The sequence below is a fragment of the Monodon monoceros genome, unplaced genomic scaffold (genome assembly GCF_005190385.1).
Source record: "Monodon monoceros isolate NGI ecotype Baffin Bay Population unplaced genomic scaffold, NGI_Narwhal_1 Super_Scaffold_18, whole genome shotgun sequence".
NCBI classification, from domain to species: Eukaryota; Metazoa; Chordata; class Mammalia; order Artiodactyla; family Monodontidae; genus Monodon; species Monodon monoceros.
In genome coordinates, this window is record NW_021703774.1 from 116625394 (window position 1) to 116639541 (window position 14148).

The 14148-nt window shown below is 40.2% G+C and overlaps 1 protein-coding gene and 1 non-coding gene across 2 annotated transcripts in view; one reads left to right on the forward strand and one right to left on the reverse strand.

Moving 5' to 3' along the window:
- Positions 1-2073: 2073 nt before the first annotated feature.
- On the forward strand, positions 2074-2212 carry LOC114900122. Its single transcript, XR_003794742.1, has one exon. It is a non-coding gene; the product is annotated as a small nucleolar RNA SNORA70 (small nucleolar RNA).
- Positions 2213-11512: 9300 nt separating this feature from the next.
- TNNI3K (TNNI3 interacting kinase) overlaps positions 11513-14148 on the reverse strand; it is a 285169-nt gene continuing 282533 nt past the window's right edge. The window contains exon 26 of the mRNA XM_029229957.1: positions 11513-12031. Within this exon, the coding sequence (XP_029085790.1) occupies positions 11955-12031 (77 nt within the window). The 3' untranslated portion in view covers positions 11513-11954. The remainder of the gene's footprint in view (positions 12032-14148) is intronic.

The following is a 14148-nucleotide window of genomic DNA, read 5'->3' on the forward strand; positions in this document are numbered from 1 at the left end:
ACAACAGCCAAAATATGGAAACAACCTAAGTATCCATCAACAGATGAATAGATAAAGAAGATGTGTTATAATACATATACAGTGGAATACTACTCAGCCATAAAAAGATGAAATCTTACCATCTGCAGTAACATGGATGGACCTTGAGGAATGACTGTATTTTAATTCCTATTTTAGAGATGAGCAAAAAAGTTCTGAGACTTTTTCACCTTTTGTTCCTTAAAGTTGTATTCTGTGTAATTTCTTTAGAGCTATCTGCCAATTCTTTTCTATTTATCTGTCTAATCTTCTATTTAATGCATTCACTGTACTTGTACTTTCAACAATTTTATTTTTCATTTCTTAAAAGTTGTATTTAATCTTTAATCCAAGTCTACCTGTTCATTTTTTTTTTCACAAAAACTGTTCATCTCTCTGTTTTGCATTCCATGTCAAGTCCATCAGTAAGCCTTAGTCGTGTCTATATTCAAAGCATATTGAGAGACATACTGAAATACAACAATTCAATATTGATTTTGAAATATTCAAAATGAATTAATATGTAATCCAAAGATAGCTAAAAAGTGATATAAAATTGTTAAAACTTACTATTTATTATAAGTCACTGGTATCCACAAAAACTTTTGATATTTTTCTGTAATAGGCATAAAATAAGAATGAAAGGGGAAAAAAGAGAAGTATAAAAACAACTTATACAGAAACTAAATTGAATCTCCAAAGGGTGCCAAAAACCTAAGGTATATGTACCTGTACCACCTCTATCAACATTTAAAGTGGAAAAAGGGTCTATAAAACTGCATGATAAAACTCTAGGATAATATTACTGTGGCAATAATCATCAATAGTATTAAGAGCAAATTTTCTTATAAGAGCAAAACAAATTTAAAAATATATGAATAGATGCACAGTGATATTATATTTTCATTTATTAGTCAGAACATCTCCCAACCCACCAGATGTCTATTACCAACACTAGACCTATTTCTTCATTTTACTACCAGGCATGTGATTGTATTATCTACTCCAACGCCCCTCCTTTAACTACAAAACTGTAAATCTATCCGTTAATTTTGATGGTCCCGTGCTGCTTGCTAACTTTTTCCTACTTTGTGTCATTTTATTTTTAGGATTTCTTTAAGTACTGTATGTGTAGCTACTTTCTATTCTGAAACCGATTCTTCTAATATCTGATATGTTCGGTGTTTGGAACTGTAGCTTGTTATTTCTGTTGACTTTCATTCATGGTGGTTTGTTTCTCATTTGTCTGTGACTACTGAGTTAATTTTAGTTTGTGAATAATCCTTTCAGGGTCCAGTTTAATGTGCCAATCTTTAATAAATTTCCCCCTCATTGCTGGCGCAAGGCTTAGTCACCAATTTCAGTACTAATAATCCATTGCCCTCAGGGCAACCTTGTTTTTCCCTTGTCTTTACCTGATCACTGCAAATTCAGCAATAAAGTAAAAATTTTAATTTTATGCAGGTTCTACTTATATTGGGAAAGCCCTTCAAATTATTGAGTCCTCATGTTACGAAAGACAGACTTTTGACATAATCTTCAAAATATTTATATCATTTAATTGTAAAGTGAGAGAATATATTTTTTCAAATATTCACAGTTACAAATTCCCAATAAAGTTCGGGTTGACTATGAAGATACTAGCGATTGAGACTAAATTTTTCCACAACTAAAGCTTCTTAAATGATGGTTTAACACAATTGTCTTAAAATGGTTGGGAAGAGATTTTTAAATCACAATGCTCTTGTTATTGGCACTTAACATTGTAATGCTCTTTTTAGTGGCATTTAAAATTGTAACGCTCTTGTTAGTGATATTTCTTCCCTTATATCAACCTCAAGGAAGAGTTCACATATGGGTCAAGGAAACAATTAGGTTGTATAAAACTTTCTAGTAGAGAAGCAAAGGAGTATTCTACCTTCTGAATACCTCAGTTTTCATTTTTTTTTTCACTCTTTTGTAATTTGTCCACTGTAGCTGGTAAAATAAGATGGGCTCAGGGACTCTTTCTACTCAGAGGTAAGTAATAGGCCCCTTTAAAAATGGGAGTAGACCTTGCAGCCAATTCAGCCCACCGTGCTCTTTTCCCCGTGGGGGCCTGGTGTGCAATGGCTGCAAACAGCAGCCTCCTAGGTAGGGTAGTGTATGAGCCTGTTGCCTGTATGGGTTGCCCTAAGGGACCTTGGCAGCAGCCCTTTCCAGTGGACATTCATGACTGGCATGCTGTCCCCAGTCTAGGCTCCAGACAGGTATGCACAGTGACTTTGGAAAGCCCTAGGGCATGGTGGCCAAATCATAATGTCCATCCGCACCAAGCTGCAGACCAAGGAGATGTGATTGAGGCCCTACCCTGGGCCAAGTTCCAGTTCTCTGGCCACCAGAAGATCCACATCTCTAAGAAGTGAGGATTTACTAAGTTTACTGCTGATGAATTTGAAAACATGGTGACAGAAAAGTGGCTCAGGCTGTGTAGTCAAATACATCCCTAATCATGGCCCTCTGGACAAATGGCGGGCCCTGCGCTCCTGACACCCTTGGCACTGTCCCCTCCTTACTCACATTCATCAATAAATCCTATTTTCCTGTCAAAAACTAAAATAAAAAATTTTCAAAAATAAAAAGGGGAGTAGACCAATGTCTATTTCCAGGTTTTGATATTGCACCGTAGTTATGCAAGATGTTCCTCTGGGGGAGACTGGGTGAAGAATACACAGGACCTCTCTGTACACTATTTTGGAAATTCCTGTGAATTGATCATTATTTAAAATAAAAAGTTAAAAAAAGAGCAGAGTGGAAACTAGGGTAAGGTCTAGAGACAAGAGGGTGTGAATGAGGATGTTGCTTCTGTCTCTGACCAGGCCTTAAAAGAATGGGAAAAAGGGGCTTTGTGTGACACACTCGTGGTTTATCCCAGTTCTCCAAAGGCATTGTGCAACAAAGCCCTAAGAAATGATAACAAACACTCATTTGCCTGCTGTACATTATGAAATCCCTGAGTGACCCAGCAGGGTGACAGGCAGCTACGAGGGCACAGAATACTAGTCATCTTCTCCTTGGAGACGCAACTAATAGCTCCCTTTAAATGCATGGTGGTTTTTTTTTTTTTTTTTTGATAGTTATTAATGCCGGGTTTACAAAATAAATACCATAAATTAGCACCACAGGAAAACTGAACTCTATGGAATCTATAATATAAACAAGAGAAAACATGACTTTTAAGGCAGATCACTTAAAATTATAAGGGGATACAGGATCTGTTTTTTAACCAGGCTAAGAACTCTAGGAACATTTGTAAACACTCCTGTTTGCTGTGCAGTATGGCTTCGATTAATTGCAGCATATGCCTGTACTATGAATAATCATTTTTGATACAGTAGTAAGACATCTGACAGAAAAATTGCAAATAAGGAGGTGTTTCTCTGTGATTCCTGAACTCTATTAATATTTTAAATCAGTTAACAGCTTAATGGATAGTGTGGGAGAAAGGAACAAACTAATTTAGCTTTAGCAAGCAACTTGAACAGTTTTCACTACTCACTGTTTTACATTTTGCAGGATTTCCATTTGTGTTAATAACTTATTACTTCTATTAAACATACATTTTCTCTTAAGCCTAATGTTTCTTCAGTGGAGACCAATTAACTAGGACAGTCTTTTCTTAGCTAGCCAATTATTTTAATTGCTAGAATTTTTTAAAATGTGCTTGCTTTGCATAGATTTGACCAGTTGAACTTGCCCCCAGAATGCACTGACTTTGTAATACAGGAAATGGAAGACTTTTGGTGAATATGTGGATGCCAAAAAACTTGGACATTTAGGGTTCCGCAGAACTGAGCGGTAGACTAACAACCCTATGCCTTTATTCCATTGCTTTTCATCCTCGTCTTTGCCTTTAATTTGGTGACTTTCCAATCCAGCCCTATTCTGTTCATTTTTTATTCAGCTTCCTTGTTGTCTATGTGAAGAACTATGGCTTGAAGGATGGGCAGGCAATTACTGTACTAAGGAGGAACTGTAACATGGTAGGTGGGGATCGACTCTAACAAAATCTGAGCTTTGCTTCCCTATTCTTTTGTGACTGCTACTGAAAAAAATTGCATGGAGCCCATATTTAAGGAGCATTGAAGAGTTAAAAGCAAAAGCAATGACAGATCATTTCATTCATTAGACTTCCAAGCAAGGGGTGAGGGATGATTAAATTGAAAGAACAAGAAGCACTATAGAGACAGAGTTTGTTTGGGGGGTTAGTACCCTCCTGGCAATGCCAGGAAACTGGTCATTTTCATGCAAATGAAAGAACTCCCTGAAGGGCATGTAAAAAGTCATTTCCAACTTGCAGAGACACTAAACACACAACTAGGGAGGAGAAAGAGTAGCAGTAATAATGAGAATGCTAAATAGGAATATACTAATAAAGTAGAAAAATTAGTAAGCAGATTGGTAGAATGAGAGAAATAACAACTAAACAGGAAGAGGAAAAAATCAACTTATAGAAATTTAGAGTGAAGGTAGCAAATCCCTAGCAGCACAGAGCCAGTTTTGCTGGTGACAGTGTTACTTACAAAGGGCATAATCAAGCATAGTAGTGCTAAGTACCACATCCCACACATAAAAGAGAAACTGTGAAAGCGTGAAAACAGTGTTAAATTAATTAAACAAGGAAGCCATTAGACAGGTGTTTCTAACGCCTTACCAACCTACGTAAGCAACCCAAACCTAAACCTGTAAATGCCTCAAGGTTAAGAAATCAAAATCTAAGGACCACCAATCACAAACAACCAACTAGGCTTTCCCAGATAAGGCAACCACTTAAGCTAGAGCCAATCAAATAACTGCTTTGCTTTGTTTCTGTTTCTTCTCCATAAAAGTCTTACCCCTGGTTCCTGCAGGTAGATTGCTCCTAACTACTTCCAATTTGGCACTGCCCACTTTAAATGAACTTTTGCTCAAATAAATTCTTAAATCTTTTTAAATGCCACAGTTTATCTTTTAACAAAGACAATAGGAGAGTCAAAGGGGCTGAAAGAAACAAGGCTAAAATGATCTCAGCCCAGCAGTCTACAGAATCCCTTCACTCCTTTGTTAACTCATTCTTACTCTCATTTAATTATCCAATTGCTCACTCCTTCATTCCACAAACCACTCCTTACTAAGGAGAAACTAGCAGTCAAAATTCATTTATTTACATACTGTCTGTCCTAGCTTGGTCTCTCTAGCAAGCAGAGCCTGAGCAAAAACTTCATGTGCTACTATTTCTTTAGGGAAAGCAATCCCATGTAAGTGGGAATGAGGAGAGCAGGAGTGAGGAAGGGTAGGAGGGAGAGCCAATCCTACAGTGTGGTATTGAGCTGGACGGTGTTTGGAATCAAGGGCAACTGATTGTCAGTCTCACTAAACTCTCCTCTGAGACTCTAAGAATGTGCCTTGGGACATTTGGGGTGTGATGGAGAAGGGCCCTGATCCCTGAAGGGCCCTTACTCCCTGGCCCTGATCCCTATCGGTCAAAGGTTTACTCCATAGGTCCCCAAGTGTTAACAGCTAGGTTGAGCTGCAAAGGCCTCAAGAACTTGGGACATCTCTCCTCAGGGCAACAGGGGTGCCCCAATGGCAGTGATCTGGGGGTGGGTACAAGGCAATAGGAACCAGGCTTGATATGAGGCAAGGTGTGGTCAAGTTGTACCCACAGGAAGTTGGTTTGTGGTGATGGTGGATGACTCAGTGGCCAATGGCATAGGTGAGACCAAGAAGATTTGAGGTAACACAAAAGAGGAGTCTAATACATGTTCCTTGGAGACATTAGTAATTAACCATTTATATTTAACTTTACTGACCTGCAAATTTGGTTATAATTTTATTCATGTTGTGCTTTTTACATTATTCTCATATCCTTTTTGTTGTATGACCTGGATTATAGGATGCTAATATATGGTTTATTTGTCTTACAAACACTTAAATTCTTTCAAACCATAATCCTTTAATTAGCATCCAGGAAGTTAAAGATTAGCCCTTGGTGCTTGGTTGATTGCTCTCCCAGTAATGTTATATTAAGCATGGCTGATTGCTATGGAACATTTATCATGTGCCTGGCACTGTGACATGTGATCTTCATGCATTATTTTACTTAATCCTCTCTATGAGGTAAGAATCATTGCCTCCACTTTATAGATGGGGAATCTGAGGGTCAGAAAGACTGAGTAACTTGCCCATGGAAGGTCACACACAGTGAGGGCTTGAACCAGATTTTCACTTCGAGTCATGCTTGACTCGAAAGCTCACTACAATGCCAGTGCTTCTCAAAGTGTGGTCCTGGGACCAGCAGCATCAGGTCTCCCGGGAGCTTGTCGGAAATGCACGCTTTTGGGTCCCACTGCAAAGCTTCGGATTCTAAAACCCTGGGGCGGGGTCCAGCAATCTGCATTTGAATGAACCCTCTAGTGATTCTGACATAGGCTAAAGTTTGAGAACTTCTCTGTGCTATTCTGCCTCCTACAATTTCACACCTGGTACAGGATAAACATATGTCATCCAGTGTCCCGTCCATTTTTATTCTTCTCACCTCAAACTATCCTCAATCTGGACATTAATTCTGTTCCCTCTGACTGATTTGAATTTAAGGATGGGAAAAGAAAACCTCTGAAAGAAGAACCTGACATTCTTCACTGTGGATTAATTTTTGAAGTGGATTAATCAGTGGATTAATCAGTGGATTAATCCAGACCATGGATTATTATGAGTAAAAACTGAAGGGCAAACCGACATTCAAATTATTTTCATTGCATTTTGTGATCTTGCTGGAATCTCACCCTTTCCTGATTAGTTGAGATAAAAGAAGAGATGGAAGTTAGTGAAATTAGTGAGCTTCAAAACCTTCTTTAAAGATGGCAAAGATACCTTTTTCCTGCATATGAGTCCATTGATTAAAAGACAGATATTTGAGATACTATTCTTTTTATCTCACTAATTAAACATAAAGTTAGACTGAGAGTGCTTTGGAGACCTATCCTCATCAGTGGGGCCTGGCACCTGGGGCAGTGTTTTAATTCTAGAAGCCTAATTTAATTAGTACCCTGCCGTTGGGTTGGCTGCTGTGCTGCCTTGGATCTCTGGCCTGAGGAGAAAGGTACAACCCCTGCTCTTTTTGTATCTAGTTAGCCTTCCAAAAGGTATGATGTCCAAGGAGGGAGAGGAACTTTGCTTCTCCATCATGTTTTGCATATGGTGCTAATTGAGCTGACAGTCTTGGACCACAGTCTGTTACTGCAGCAGCTGAGCCCTCAACTGATCCCCTGTGAAGGGACTGCAATTGTCAAATGGTTCATCTTTGCCCTTGTGGCTCGTGAAATATGGAAGGAAATTGATCAGGGGGAGCTCTGCTGTCTGCATGCTTGAGTAACTACAAGCAAAACAAAACTGGGAAGGAAAAAGGTATTCAAATCCTACTGGTAATGGCTACACCATCTCTCCTCACTTTCCCTAACCAGTGTGCTAATAAGGAGAGGAAAATGTGAAACTCCTTGGCTTCCCTAATTACTGTGCTTTGCCCTCATAATTTTTTTGTTCCTGCTTATCACGGTGAGAGTCTTGCTTCTGTCAATCATTTCTAGCTCTTTGTGCCTAGAAAATAATAATGTATGTTTTTTGAACCTTGAGATTGTTCTAGCCCTCTTTTTTCCATAATTAAAACAGAGGAAATGATGATGTGTTTTTTTTGTTTGTTTTTTTTTTTGGTTTTACTTTGCAATCATGAGCCATAGTAATCAAGACAGGTTTGGTTGTTTTTTTGTTTTTTGTTTCTTTGGCGGTACGCGGACCTCTCACTGCTGCGGCCTCTCCCGTTGCGGAGCACAGGCTCCGGACGCACAGGCCCAGCGGCATGGCTCACGGACCCAGCCGCTCTGCGGCATGTGGGATCCTCGCGGACCGGGGCACGAACCCGCGTCCCCTGCATCGGCAGGCGGACTCTCAACCACTGCGCCACCAGGGAAGCCCAGGTTTGGTTGTTTTTATTTTTGTCCCTGCAACTTCTCCTGGGTAATTCCCAAAATTTTCCTCAGGACTGCAGAACTGCAGATTTGTTTGCTTTTACCACAATTCTGGATTGTGAATCTTTCCTATTTTTATTCCTTTTTCTCCATCACAGTGGAGGCAGTACTGTGTAGTGAAAAACTCATGGGTGCTAGTGCAAGACAAGCCGAGTTTTGAAACCTGATTCCATTCTATGCTAGCTTGGATTTGTTACTTACTTGAAAAATCAGGAAGAGCATTCTCCCTTTCCAGAGCAATTTTGAGAACTAATTGAAAAAATACACCTAAAATCATCTAAAACACTTCCTGCCATATAGCAGATACTCAGTAAATGTGTTTTCTTTCTATTTTTAATTATCATCCCCCTTGTTTGAGAAATTCTTTCTGATTCTTGTATTTGATTTAAAGGATTTCATTTCTCTTCAGGTGTAAATAAGACATCACTGTCTAAGGCTGATGCATCTTGGCTCCAACTGCCTCAAAAGCGTAAGCTTGGCAGTTTGCTGTTTGCAAAGGTGGGGTTTTTAGGGATGTTGACGGTTATTTCCACAAGAGAGAAAAATCTCTACCCTTCTCATGCTCGACTTCTGTAGAATAGCTCTTTGGCTGCATGGGGACATAATATAAAAATAAACAACAACAACATTTACAATATTGACTATGGTGTGCCAGGAACTATTCAATGCACTTTATATTATTTGCAATCCTTACAGCAACTTTACAACATAATTTTTATTATCACCATCCTACAAACAAGCTCAGATAGGTGAAGTGACTTGCCCAAGGTCACAAAACTACTGTAGAAGGTCCACGTGACTCCAAAGCTAATGATTATTGTTGGAGGGAGAAAAGGAGGAAGGAAGGATGGAAGGATGGAAGGAAGGTAAGAAGAAACTAAGGAAAGGCAGAGAGCATGAGAGAGAAAGAAATCAGGTCCTTCATTTCAGATGGATTGTCTAGCGCTAGCCCTTTTTCCTACTACTGGCACCCATTTTTTCCTCTTTCCCAGGGAAATGTCAGCTTTGGAAATAATTTAACCCAAATAATCACTGTGTTGGAATAACTTTCTCCTGGTGCTGCTGTAATTTGGCTTACAATTATAGCTAATTGAACATCTTCTAAGTGAGCTCAGTGCTGCATGCACATGGAAAAAAAAATTTAATGTGCTAAGCATGCAAAAACACGATCATAGAAGTTCATTTTTACCAGCACAAAAAGAAAGCAATTAGTGAGACATTTTTTTTCAGCAAGGAGAAAAAAAAAAAGCACAAAAATCCCCATGGTCTCGAGACAAGCTCTCAGATGATCCCTGGGCCCCATTAAAAGTTCAGTAATGAAAAGGGTTTGTGAGCTATAGGTTGGCATCTGTGAAAAGGTTACCCTTCTCAGGAATCAAGACACAGATACTTAACAAGAGCAAGAGGGAAGCAGCAACATGAGGAGATATAGTGTGGAGAGAGGAGGTGATTAATTAAAGGAAACAAAGAAAGGGAGCCTGACAAATTTGTTCTAGAAAATCCTCCTCTAAAAGAGGGGTATTTCAGAAGCAGTCATTCCTCTGGATCTGACCTCCATTCAGTGGAAACCTGGGAGGATTCCTGCTTTAATCCTGATTAGACACACATTCAGCATTACATCTACTGTGAATCTTTTAGTTAAAATTGGTATGTATGTATATATTTAAAAATTTTTAACTTTCAAAGTTATTCCTTTCAACTCAACTCAAAAGGATTAAGCCCCAAAGTTTCCCGGGCTGGTGCCAGCTGGTTTCCTAAAGTACCTAGAGCAGAGGAGGAGAGGGAGATCTGTGGAGACTGGTGTTCTTTAACCAGCCCCCTTTTTCTCTTTTTCTGTCTTTGCCAGAAGTCGTTTTGCCAGTATGGTCACTTCAAGCTCCTTGGTCCTGCTTATGGTAAAGCCCCTTGGCAACTTGCTTGGTGGGATAGAGTACCTGTGACTCCAGAAAAATTGGGTGGGAAAGTGAAAAGGCTGGGTGCTGAAAAATGATATATATTTTTTAACATCTTTATTGGAGTATAATTGCTTTACCATGGTGTGTTAGTTTCTGCTTTATAACAAAGTGAATCAGTTATACATATGTGCCCATATCTCCTCCCTCTTGCATCTCCCTCCCTCCCACCCTCCCTATCCCACCCCTCTAGGTGGTCACAAAACACCGAGCTGATCTCCCTGTGCTATGCGGCTGCTTCCCACTAGCTATCTATTTTACGTTTGGTAGTGTATATATGTCCATGCCACTCTCTCACTTTGTCACAGCTTACCCTTCCCCCTCCCCATATCCTCAAGTCCATTCTCTAGTAGGTCTGTGTCTTTATTCCCGTCTTACCCCTATGTTCTTCATGACCTTTTTTTTTGAAAAAGGATAAATTTAATTGGAAGTACCATGGTTTTCACTGCTACCTCTGGATTCGCATTGGGCTGTCGCCAAGCTCTTCAGAACATGTGGGGACTTTCAACTTTGCGACCACAGGTCATAAGGAAAGGCTCTGAAGGAATACAGGGGGTGTTGCTGTTCTGATAGAAATTGCCCGCAAGCAACATAATTTCTAATTGGTAGGGGAGAGGGGAGAATGGAGCAGCTTGCCACAGACATAGAAGGAGCAATCAGCACTCATTCAGCTCCGTTTGTCTATGGATCCACATTACTAAGGAGGAGGAGAGAGCAGTTTTGCCTAAATGCAGCCAGTCAGAGTCAGGCTCTATCTTTCTTTCATTCCTCTTCAGCCCCCTAATCTCAGGATTTAGGGCAGTGGTTCTCAACCTGGGGAGATTTTTGTCCCCCAGAGCACATTAAAAGTCTGGAGACACTTTTGATTGCTGTGACTTAGGGAGCTGTTACTGGCATCTGGAGGTAGAAGCCAGGAAGCTATTAAAAATCCCACAGTGCGTAGGACAACTCCCACAAAGAACTACTCCCTCCAATAGTTCTGAGATCCAGAAACCTTGATGTAGAGGATGCCCAATCTTCCTTTACTAATGTTATTTCCCTTACCAAGGTGAATAGCAGTAATTATAACACTGAATTTTCATGGTTTCCTGTCTGTCTTTTTCCAGGTCTGTCTTTCAATGGCAAAACTATTGTGTTGGGGGAAGCATTCCTGTCTTCCTTGTTGGGAGTGTGGAGGGGAGACTTCTCTTTTTCTGAAGGTAGCAGGTACCTCAACCATCCTCCCAGTTCACTGTGCCAGACCCTGGTATGAATGGCAGCTTTGCATGCGTGGGTCGGTTTCATGATGGTACCAATGGCATTTGTGACACCTCGGTGCTGACAGCAACAGGTCACCCAAGCAGAGCACAGAGGTACCATGTAGAGAGGAGGCCAAATAATAAGTGTTGTATTTCTGCAAGCTTCTTGATCTGAAGATCAATACGTATTTTTACCAATATATCTGAAAGAAAGGTGTGCTCGGTAGAAGTCTTGTTGGAATGAAATACACTTCTGAGTCGATTTTGTATGTCACCAAAGAATCTTTAATCACAGGGCTGGACACTTTAAGTAACATAATGAGATAAGAAAATGAACAGTATTCTAAGAAATCAAACACACGACTCTCAAACACATCTACTTAATTCAGTCTATGAAACCATAACAATTGTTAAGTCCCCACCAACGACTAAGGCCCCATCTCCAACCAACAGCATAAAATTATTTTTTCCTTTACAAAATTAAAAATTCTTCAAATACATTCTGTTTTGGCTCTTTTGCATTTCATTCCTCAGCCACAAATCCAGAGCCCAACTTGTGGTGGGGAATTAAATAGGACCAGTGTGAATAAGCCAATTTAAGGAGACCTTAGAGGGTAAAATATAAATGGAAGCAAGGCTGCCATTGTTAGAATTGTTGCTGTCAGTTTGGGGGAAAACTCTCCTTAGGTAAATGCGGAATGCTGTCAGCTGCTGTCCTCAAAGCTGCCACAATTCCGGCAAGAATGAAAATGCATCGGGCTCATGGGATCAGACACATAGCCTGCATCGGGAAAGAAGTTCAGCTGTTACTTATTGGCCCTTCAGCCCATCTCCCCATTTCTCTTAACCAGCCTCAGCCAGTGCGACGCACAGCTGCCACGCAGCCTCTCCTGGCTCATGTGAACAGAGAGTTTGGACAAGAGTTGCTGACAAGCAATTGTAAAACAAAAGCAGAATTTACAATGAAAACAGAGAGCTGAGACCAGAGGAACATCAGTGATGGGTGTTTGGCCAGGTGACATTTTGAATTCGGAGTAAAGAAGGGTACAGTTCAGGAAGGTGGTTTATCATGATGGCTAAAAGTATGGGCTTCATGTCAGGCGAATCTGGGTTTAAGCCCTGCCTCCACTACTTACCAGTTCTGTGGCTTTTGTTAACCTTTCTGAGCCTGTGTCTTCATTTGTAGAGGGGAGAAGTCATAGGGCTGGTAATGCACATAAGACAATTAGCACAGTGTCTGACACATAGTGAGTACAAAGCCGTTGATGGCTGAAAAGGGAGGTGGAGATGGCAGTAGAGAAAAGAAAAGAGTATTCTCTATAACAGGTTGGCTCTGGTTGTTTTCTTTTTTTTTCTATCTGAAAGTCCAATTTTTAGTGCTTAGGTCTGAATACTAGTGGCATTTGATGCTCATTGAAACAATAGCCCTGGGTGTGTCCAGAGAATTGAGCTAGTGCCTCAGAATCTGGCCACAGTCCTAGAGAACGTAGGACATGAGCAGGGAAGCAGTTACCTTTCCATTCCAAGTAGGGAAACCATTCATTGTTTCTGTGAAAATGGGCACATTTGTCAATAGCTAATGCTGCTTTTGCTTCCCTTTGATAGCCGAGTTTTCAGAACCAACTCAGCTATCCACATTTTCATTAAGACTTCTGGCAATATGCGGTTCGATGGGCATATTTATTTTCATAAGAAAGGTCTCTGTCAAAATCTCTTAGGCAGCACATATACTCTCCCGAGGGGCAGCACCACTGCTGCCAATGCTGCTGTGACCAGTCCTCTCCTGCTAGTGGGGCTGGCCCTGGCCAGCTGAGATTAGGTTAGGGGAAGCAGGATACACATTATTGAATCCTAATTCTGGGCGGACTAAAAATCTACACCTTAGAGCAAAAATATTTCCTTTCGTCCAGACGGAAACTGCAACTTCATCCCAGGCATAGACAGATGCTTTAATAAGCACGTAATCCTTTCATTACTATAATCAACCTTTTAATGTACCACATGTGATTTTTCTGGCCTATGATGCTTCATGCCTCTCTCTCCATAGGACTCCAGTGGAAATCTGATTGTGAGCATCCATCCTTCTAGTGTGGGAGGGTTCACCTTTGGAGACGGGTAGCAAAATCAGCAGGGCATGGATGCTGACATTTATTATTGATACCATCATCACCAGAGTTGAAGGACAGACTCTGTGCAGTCACTCAGCTTAAGAGGGACCAAATGAAATTTGAACACAGGCTTTAAGGAAAGACTGAACCATGTCTACATGTTTTGTTACTTCAGGGTGAAAGGTCTCAAGTACAGCTAGGTACTTAATTTTATCCTCATTCTCTAGCCCTGTTCTGTGGGTGGGGAAGAAACAGTTCATAAAGTTGCTGTTATACCACAACTAGTTTATGAAGTAGAAATGGAGGGCAATTAAAGAGTTCTTTCTTATACGATGTGATGTTCCTAGTGGGAGATATTGAATATATCTTTTTTGTCTATTGGGATTGTCACTCCATTAAAACATGCTAATGTTTTCTTCTACCCCGGGTACATATATGCATAGGAAAACCCTACTTTTTAAAATCATTGCATCACTTTTGTCTAACTTCATTTTGAGGAATTCTGCTCAACGTCTTATCCCTTTAAGAAACAGATCGTTAAGAAATGCTTCATCTTGAAACTCCACCATGAAAGAAAAGACTTCTGGTCAAAGCACACATTTCAAAGGGTGCCCTCTATTTTGTGGTTGTGCAGTCACATCTGTAAAGGTTTGAAAAAACAATATTATATCTATAAAAAATGTGATGATGTGACACTTAGAGCACATTTTCCCCCGTTACTGGATTGGCCAATTATGTTGTAAAGCTGATGATAAAAAGCACTCGACTGCATTCTAGACACGTACTGGGA